The following is a 10,556-nucleotide window of genomic DNA, read 5'->3' as shown; positions in this document are numbered from 1 at the left end:
ATTATTTTGTACATATACTTTATGTACGAGTAATTAAATTATACTCATGTTCTATATTATTATATATTATATTTATATTATATACACATACGTATATTATCAATTATTACATCTATAAATAGCAACAATTAATATATACTTTGTAATAATATATATATAAAATTATAATTATCTATTTATAATATAAATGATTTATATTAATATCACTATATATGTAGAATTAAATAAAAATAAATATCCAACGAGCTCTAAATTTATATTCGAACAACAAGCTTCGGTAAAAAGAAAATTCTGAATACACAGACAAATACCTAACTAATCGTAAGCCTTGAGATACATACGTATCTATCTATTAGCATATTCTTCGAGATATGTCCATATAAATTATACACGTACAAAGTGCGTGTCCGTATCATAAAATATCCCAAGAACATTATTTCAAAAACCAAACCCTGCATGGAGAAAATTTTATTCCATAATTCTGGCTTATTCCTTTTTCATACAGCATCACTTTCCTTCATATGCGAGGAAAATAAAAACAAGGGAAGAATGCAAGGGAAAAAGGAAAATTGAAATTGAAATATTATATAACGAATGATATTTATCATATTTCAATAATTCAGCTTCTCAATCTTTCCTCACGCTGCATTGACTTATCACGGAGGAATGTTCATAGTGAAATTGTAATCCGTACTAAATACTGCCTGGATGCGTGATAAATTGCGGTAATTGGCTGCCACTCTTTAATTCATAGCGATGTAACGAATACTATTTATGGCACTATTAAACGTGATACGAAGCAGCGGTAATTCAGCTGTTCTGTTCTAGTTCGTTCGAATTCATTTTCATTAATTAAAGGCGAACTTCGCAAAGCTGCTATTTTTTTTATCATTTCCAAGTACTCTTATCGCTTATTATGCTTCCGTTTGAAATTTTCGTTACATATTCTGCAATCTTATATCTATAAGTATGCCGGGACCGTTACGAATTGCGTAAGTTCTTTGTGAGGAAACAGGATCAGATTTTATTTTATCTGAATCTCCTATCAGAAACGCAAATACATTTCAATTCAATGGCTATAGTTGATGAAAAATTAAAAGGGATTGGAGATTAAAAAAAGATATATATTTTTTTTTTCACTGAAACGAATTTTAAACGGAATTTTAGAGTGTTTATAATATGTATTACATATTACCTGATGATAGAATTTTCGAGAGACTTAGAAAAAGAGTATTGCTTTTTAATTGATCTAATTGTAAGTAGTATTTATCTATATACACGTTTACGGCAATTTGTATAAAAATCATACGGAGGTATAATTTTTGCAACGATAAAAATATATATTTTATACTTTTAATGTATAAAAGTATATAAAACTAATTATTATTTGCACATTTGCAGTTAATTATCTTTTGTATATTAATAACATTAAATAATAATAATAAATTAATAAATGTAAATAATAATAATTTTAAATAATAAATTTTGTTAATTATCTATTGTAAATTATCTTTCCTCTGTGCGTGAAGAACAATTATATTATAAAATAGATAAATAGTATTAGATAATAGAAAATGATAGATAAAATAAAATGTTAAAACTAATCAACAATAAAGAATTTAAAAAATAACTCTCTTCCCTCTCTTAAAAATATAAAAAAAAGAAATGAAAAATAATATCTTTCATAAGAAAGATCAGGGTTACTCAGATAAAAATTCAAATTATTATCTAAAAATCAAAAGTAACATATTTCATAAAAAAAAAAGTCAGGATTACTCAGATAAAAATTCAAATTATTATCTACTAATCGAAAATAACATCTTTTATCAAAAAAATTAGGATTACTTAGATAAAAATACAAATTATTATCTAAAAATCGAAAGTAACATCTTTCATAAAGAAAATAAGAATTACTTAGATAAAAATACAAATTATTATCTACTAATCGAAAGTAACATCTTTCATAAGAAAAATCAGAAACACTTGGACAAAAATTCAAATTATTTTCAGAAAATAGTTCAGCGTTACGTATTATTACAAAAATTCTCAAGTGAGAAGGAACATTGGAGCATTTTCATTGTTACAAAATTCCATCATGTGGCAACTTCCTTGCCAATGAAACTTCGATTTCTCGAAACTAGATTTTTCCGAAGTTCAACGCAGAGAGAATATGTTTCAGCAATATCGCTCCAAGCAATATCGAACATTCTTCTTCCAACATGCTTCAACCTAGTCACGTGAAAATACGGTTTTCTCACAATTGCAGGTCACGTGCAAATAATGGAATTTGTAATTCAATACCAAAGAATGTTATCTTACTCTTTTGGGTCTTCCAATGCGGACTGTATGGCACAAAAAAAAAAAATAAAAAAAGTAAAAAATCTACAAATTTGAATTTTGCAGTGGAAATTTTCTAAAGTTTATAATATATAAAGGTATTAAAAAAGGAAAATATATAGAAAAAGAAACTATTGTTGTATTATCAAAATTTTGTTATATAGAATATTTTGAAATAATCCCAATTTTTTGGAAATTTTGAAAATAAAAATGGATTCGATTTAGCTTACTAGTTATAATAAAAATAATTTGAACAATGAAATTTTATAATGAAAGTTAAATTTCTCTTTTAAATTAATACAAATTTATTTGGTATAATTTATTTATTAAAATTTGTAATATATAAAAATATTAAAAAAGGAAAAATATAGAGAAAGAAAGTATTTTTGTATTAACAAAATGTTGTTATATAGAATACTTAGAAATAATCAAAATTTTGGGGAAATTTTGAGAATAAAAATGAATTAGATTTAGCTTACTAGTTATAATAGAAATAATTTGAGCAATGAAATTTTATAATGAAAGTTAAATTTCTCTTTTAAATTGATACATATTTTTTAGTATAATTTATTATTTAGTAAAATTAATTTAAATTTAATATAATTTTAAACGACTAACATCTTTCACTATAATTCAATTTACTATAGCTTTCAATAATGGAAATCTTTTACTATAATTTAATTAAAAGATAATGTAGATACAGAAATTTTGAAAAATGTAAGAAAATTATGATTCACATTCCTCAAAATGCAGTCTATTTTTAATTTTGAATACTATAGTCCTTCTTTACTATGGAGAAAATAATTTTATTTCATTTTTATTCTACTAATTTAATTAATTTAATTTACTTAATTTTATTAATTTCATTAATTTAATTGAAAATATTCGTTTAAACTAAGACTCAATTTAAATCCACTCAAATGGTAAATAACAATAAAATTTAATGAGAATGTGTGTATCTTTTCATCTTAGGAATTGACGTACTTAAAATTCAATATCAATAAAACTTACAGTACAAACACAAACTGCCCATTTTGTATAAATACAGGTCCACAATCAACAATGTACCATAAAATTATACCATTAAATTCATAATTGAATTTCAAATCAGAATTACGAAGCAGATTGTAGAAACGAAGGTTTACAAAAAAAAAAAATAAAAAAAGTAAAAAATCTACAAATTTGAATTTTGCAGTGGAAATTTTCTAAAGTTTATAATATATAAAGGTATTAAAAAAGGAAAATATATAGAAAAAGAAACTATTGTTGTATTATCAAAATTTTGTTATATAGAATATTTTGAAATAATCCCAATTTTTTGGAAATTTTGAAAATAAAAATGGATTCGATTTAGCTTACTAGTTATAATAAAAATAATTTGAACAATGAAATTTTGTAATGAAAGTTAAATTTCTCTTTTAAATTAATACAAATTTATTTGGTATAATTTATTTATTAAAATTTGTAATATATAAAAATATTAAAAAAGGAAAAATATAGAGAAAGAAAGTATTTTTGTATTAACAAAATGTTGTTATATAGAATACTTAGAAATAATCAAAATTTTGGGGAAATTTTGAGAATAAAAATGAATTAGATTTAGCTTACTAGTTATAATAGAAATAATTTGAGCAATGAAATTTTATAATGAAAGTTAAATTTCTCTTTTAAATTGATACATATTTTTTAGTATAATTTATTATTTAGTAAAATTAATTTAAATTTAATATAATTTTAAACGACTAACATCTTTCACTATAATTCAATTTACTATAGCTTTCAATAATGGAAATCTTTTACTATAATTTAATTAAAAGATAATGTAGATACAGAAATTTTGAAAAATGTAAGAAAATTATGATTCACATTCCTCAAAATGCAGTCTATTTTTAATTTTGAATACTATAGTCCTTCTTTAATATGGAGAAAATAATTTTATTTCATTTTTATTCTACTAATTTAATTAATTTAATTTACTTAATTTTATTAATTTCATTAATTTAATTGAAAATATTCGTTTAAACTAAGACTCAATTTAAATCCACTCAAATGGTAAATAACAATAAAATTTAATGAGAATGTGTGTATCTTTTCATCTTAGGAATTGACGTACTTAAAATTCAATATCAATAAAACTTACAGTACAAACACAAACTGCCCATTTTGTATAAATACAGGTCCACAATCAACAATGTACCATAAAATTATACCATTAAATTCATAATTGAATTTCAAATCAGAATTACGAAGCAGATTGTAGAAACGAAGGTTATCCGATTTATTCGGTAGGATATGATAGAATAATTTATCGACCACTTATCGTTATTTTTCCTTGTATATTTCAATATTGCTAGGACAAGAATAATAGCATTGAGATTTCTCCGATACTATGACGTAAAATAGATTAACCTATAACTCGAAAGTTCACTTATGACTCGTTATCAACATCTCTTAAAACGCGAATAAAAATAACAGGAGCATTAAATCTGTCGGAATCGCTTCTTCCCGTGTCTCGAACGCGTCTCGACAGCTCGTTAACCGGTTTCGATCGCGTTCCATTTACTCCTTGAACTTAAACTTATCCGTGTGCTTAATAACGAAAATGGACACGTAACACGCACTGTTCATCCACCGAAAAGCCATCTATACTTCAAAAAAGAAACTTCAATTCGTCTGCCGGACTATTTCCGTTTGTCAGACAAAATTTATAATATCACATGCATCGCGAATGACATACTTCTATTATCACATGTCACATATATACGTAATACCCTACATTCGTGAACTTTATAATATCCTTCGATTAACGCATCGAATAATATTGTTCGCACTCTCAAGTCACTTCGTATCTCGTATCCAATTAAAACGCGATATATCAATCAAATAACAAATCCATTTTATAACCCATAATCTTCGTGTGCAATACATTTAAATTATTACTTCATACTCTTTATTACTTTATTGCTTTAAATTATTACTTCACCGATTCCCTATACACTATTCGCGATAAGTGAAATCTGCTTCTTAAAAAGCGAAGAAGAAGATCCTAATGTAACTGCGCACGCTGCACGTAATAGCAAGGACCACCTGTCAACGTGCCAGCAGCGTGAAGTTGACCGCGGACCGCGCGATTTGATATGGCCGCAACCCGCAACGAACTTCAACGCGGAATTTGAAAAAGTATACTCTACTCACCGTCAGCTCGGCATTTCGTCCGGCGTCGTTCGAATGTCGCCGATGGAAACCCGTCACGCTCGAGAATATCGTCGACACGATCATGCGGCTACGATGTTTCACTGGTCACCTTTGGATCGAATATCAGAGTGCCGGGAAACCATAAACATCGCGTGGAAACCCGAATGAAAAAGCGTTTGACACTCCTGCTGTCACCGAACGAATACACGTTTTCTTTATCGTATTCCCGATCCGACGAAAATTTCGTTAATTCGTTTCAACGCGGTTTCTATAATTTCACGTTTTTAGTAACGAGTTCACCGACGGGATACACTTACGTTATACGATCCGCGACACACACCTGACCAATGGTCGAACGATACTGAGCCGGTGGCACTCGCGAATCTCCCACTAGACTGCCACCACCCCCACCCCTTGCGCACCACTCGAGTCGTCAAATGAGCAACCCTTGACTGTTTTCTATGAAAATATTTATATTGTAATTCTGTATGTGCAAACAAAATTTATTTGAAACTGACATCTTTGCGAATTAACATGATTCGTTTTATGTATAATAGGTCTACACGATCTGAATTAATTTTTGCAAGCAGATTTTTAATACGGTTAGGATATATTATTTAATAGAGTGGAAACTCGAATGCCATTATTTAATAGAGTGGAAGCTCGAATGCTATTTCCATGTAATTGAATATTTCTTACAGCCATATGTAGTTCACTTTTTATAAAATAATTAAGGTTATAATAACGAAAATAATGTTATTATTGATGCTACATTGAATGATTTATTAGTTCCGATATTTATTCAATTTTTAGTTATTTATACAATACTTATGGAAACCTTTCATGTTTTTTACGTACTTATTGTATATGTACATATGTATACAATTGTTTGTACGAAAGAAGTCGTAACATAAGCTGATAGTAGATGTAGGTTATTTCCTAATATACCTTTGACCTAAAAGCAGAAATATTACGTCAAGTTCGTATTTATTAGAGTAAATAGTCGTTTCGGAGTATCCGATTTCTACCATAACCAACGTATTATTATTTATAAAGTTTCTAAATAAGAAAAATATGGATATAACAATTATATATTTGATTTAAATTGTATTTAATTAAAGATATATTAAAACACAAAGCACTGGTAATAGTTATTACGTAATTGTAATTATTTTCATGATATTTTCTTTTTATTAATTATTTCATTATACTAATATCCAAAAGTATGTATATAATATTTTGTAACATAGAAAATGTTATAATATAACACAATAAAAAACGCATAATATATAAACTATAAAATATCACAGAAATGCTAATAAAAAATTTAATATGTCTTCTATTTTCAAGATTTTAACATCTTTACTTTATTATTACAAAAATCTGAACAATTTCCTCGCTAATTACTTTCTTCCCCCTTCCAGTTATACACGTCTGAGAGTATGACGACTTAAAATTCTATTGAAAATAAAAAACAAAATTCTAAAAGGAGACGAATATAATGGAGATTAACAAGAAAAAAGGAATGAAAGTGAATAACACGTTGGGCTGAACACGAAAATAACACGTTGAAGAAAATAAAAGGAGCGGTATGTAAAAACAAAATGCGATTTAACACACCATGAAGAGGCTGCGTACAAGCAAAATACACCGTGAAAGGGTGAAGCATGGAAAAACACACAAAGGAAGATAATCGAAACGTAAACGTATCAGCTGGAAAGAAATAATAATTATAATTACCGAGATGAAAAATCCAGATTAAAGGATACAAAGTCATGTAGAATAGAAACAAGGTTTTAAAGGAAAGCAAAGCTATCCCATGGCGAAATACAGAGTAGCTAAACGCACCGTGAACAATCGTGTACGAATAGAATATACCTTGAAAGCGTAAAACGTGGCAAAACTCGCGGAGCCTGGTAATCACGAGACGTATAAATGTGGCAATAAGTATCAACGGGCAATTTAGTGTCCATTGAATTTGTTTTACGTGTAAACTACAGGCTGTCGCCGGTGGACCAATCGTGAAGATACTCTTTCTACATATTTAAGCACGTGTGCACGTGTGTACACATCGTGTATACCGGGTGGTAGAAAGAAAAGTGAGCCCAAAAATTGAACCTGCAACTGTTCGTCAAAATAAGCAAAAATTTGTAATGATCACAAACTAAGTGTAATTCCTATTTTAAATTTATATTACGAAACACGTTCGATGGGAAAATATTATTTCAACTTACAAGAAACTTTTTGTGTAACTTATAGTGAATTATTTCTTTGTACATCTTCCTTCGTTATCGAGTAACAATTTTATATTCGTTCTTTCAGATCGTACAATGCATCAGTCGGTATACTATACGTATATCACGTGCTATATATAACCATGAATAACATTCTGTCATCGTCTTCAAAGCAAAAGTGATCTGCAAATTGGAAAAAAATTTTGTAAGTTATTTCATTAATGGCGCCTTCATTTCCGTCTATGCAACTATTGCTCCTTAGCCATACAGAATCATGCACCCTTTCAGTTATACCGACTACTCTGAAATGGGCTAACGAGCACTTTCCACCCAATCTTTCACCATACTTTTTATCAATAACACTTCAGCTCACTGCAACTATACTTCATCAGTCCGCCAAATTGCGACGTTTATGGCCCATAACTCTCGAAATATTACTTTCAGCGTTCAAACAGGCCGGACACTTTTTGCTTACTTTAACGGAACACTGTGCAACCTCAAAATTTGCCGCCATTTTTTCTTCACACCCTGTATAGTTCGCAGCGAACCAGGCGCGAACTACTTTCCGCGGTGTCTGTGATCTTGTGCTTTAATGATATACTTGGTGCACACTATCGTGTACGCCATTCCCCAGAGGGTGTACAGATTATGGTAGTGGCACCATTATAAAACCTTCGAGATAGGCAGTTATGAGTCACGCTCACGGTGTAGAAGGAAGCAACCACGATGCTCGGGTATAAATGTTAATATTGCTCGTTTATTAGAAACCAGTAGAAACGCTGCCCTCCGGCCAACAGAAGTACTATTTATGCCGTTAAGCTACACGTGTGTACAATCACATGACGTTTTGTTTATTTCATTAAACGAAACACCAGAAGCGCACGATTAAAACGGCCAAGCCAGACAACCTCCAGGCTATTACGTAATCACGTATTTTCCAGAAGGTCAAGTAACTTTTTACCATCAATCGACGGATGATTGCACCCTTTGAGAGGCAGCCGCGCGTGAGCCCACCTATGGCTGGTAATAATGATGAAAAACTTCATCCGATGTGTACTCAACAGTGATTTCGTTGAGGAGATGCTAAAGAAAAAGTCCTATATCGACATCTTTCATCGATGCTGACTACTTAAAACTGTTATTTTTAGCCAATGGGTAACACGTAATCGGTCGATAAAGACTTGCGACTGTTTAGCGAAAGAATAAGAACCCGAATCCGCTGTTTTAATACAATATGTTGGTTATACTTTGATTCCATAGATGTCATTCGCTGACACATTTAGCTCGGAACGCTTGGCCCTCTCGCGCGATAATTCGCCAACTAATAATATTAGCGTATTGACAGGTTATAGGTTATAGATTGTGATTCTATTACACTGCTAGAAATAATTCAATTAAAGTACAACGTTCTACCGTTCCCTATCTACCCTTAAAATTTTTGTCGACGTATTATTATATTGTTAAGCACTCAAAAGTAGAAAAATATTTTGAATAAAATTTACAATGATCGTGATGAAATCTTTCGAGAAAGTTATTATTCAAGCAAGACAACTTTTTTAGAAACGAAATAAATAAGCATCGTCGTGGTCTAAGTCGTGCTTAGTCACTCTTAAAAGTACGTGGATCCTAATAGACGTTGTTTGATTGAAATGCGAATGGAAAGTAAAATACATATGAGTTATAACGGTTTAAAGATGTGAACACCGTTTGGCCATTTGTATTCCAACATATCTCTTAGATACACTACTGATGAAAACATTGAAAGCACTACGTTTTTCAAGACCTTTCACATTTTTTTATTACAACGTAAAATACGTGATGACAAATGAAATAGTAATAAATAACAGAAAATTTAAATTTTATAAATTAAAATTATTCAGATTATATCTTCCAATTTTTATTGATAAAAAAGTTGTTAAAAGTCTATATATAAATTTTTATAAACAATTAAATATTCTCGAAACTTTTATAATTGCAACTATAAGCAATTCTATAATTTCATTTTGCTGTGTACATTATTTGTTTCATTGTAATGTAATTATATAGATTATTGTAAGTATTAAATATAAATAAATTGTAGTATTTATTTGGATTGAAAAATTGAAACTGTAATGAAAAACTCATTTATTCAAGGGATATATTTAGCTAAAATCATCCTAGAATATATAATTCTCGTTTAAAAAAAATTGTTCCATCTAAAGGAAACAACAATCATAAAATTAGCAAAAAAATGATTATAATAGATTAATGGTTAAGAAAAGCAAAGGATAATACAAAAATAAGCGATGGTAAAGATTAATGTATCGTGAAAATCATTATAAAGAAAAAATAATACATATTATTAGAAATATTATTTCTGCCTTTCTGACTATGGCGTATACACTGGTATCTATAGTACAAGTCTTAACCTATATTTGCTGGAAAATTAAAGAGGTTGTAACAAGTAAATATTATCCACTCTAAAATTCGAAATATCAATAAACAGATGACGCAGAATGAAAAGTACTCTATTGAAATAACTAATAATTCTTATTTCTAATGGTATTGCTCCATAGTTTATCATCACATGTCGAAAGGAAGGCACGTATGAAACACAATGTGATTTTGAGTTACAATAATGTTATCTTCAATCTCTCTTCGGGGAAGATTATCATCGTTATTCTTGCCTCTAACGCAATTGAAATATATTTTACGTATCATCTCGTTCCATCAGTTTTTCAGCAGCTGAAACAGCTTAATTCGATCGCAGCGGGACAATAGCTCCATCGCGAATGTCGACATTCCCAGTTG

General features: G+C 29.2%; 1 protein-coding gene across 1 annotated transcript in view; it reads right to left on the bottom strand.

The window, feature by feature from the left end:
- LOC108548387 (uncharacterized protein PFB0145c) overlaps positions 1–5,797 on the bottom strand; it is a 104,920-nt gene extending 99,123 nt beyond the window's left edge. The window contains exon 1 of the mRNA XM_017901301.1: positions 5,533–5,797. Within this exon, the coding sequence (XP_017756790.1) occupies positions 5,533–5,616 (84 nt within the window). The 5' untranslated portion in view covers positions 5,617–5,797. The remainder of the gene's footprint in view (positions 1–5,532) is intronic.
- Positions 5,798–10,556: the final 4,759 nt, after the last annotated feature.

This window comes from Eufriesea mexicana, unplaced genomic scaffold (genome assembly GCF_001483705.2).
Source record: "Eufriesea mexicana isolate 0111107269 unplaced genomic scaffold, ASM148370v2 scaffold1601, whole genome shotgun sequence".
Lineage (NCBI taxonomy): Eukaryota > Metazoa > Arthropoda > Insecta > Hymenoptera > Apidae > Eufriesea > Eufriesea mexicana.
The sequence above is the reverse complement of the archived record's forward strand: the minus strand, read 5'-3'. Positions and strand labels throughout refer to the sequence as shown.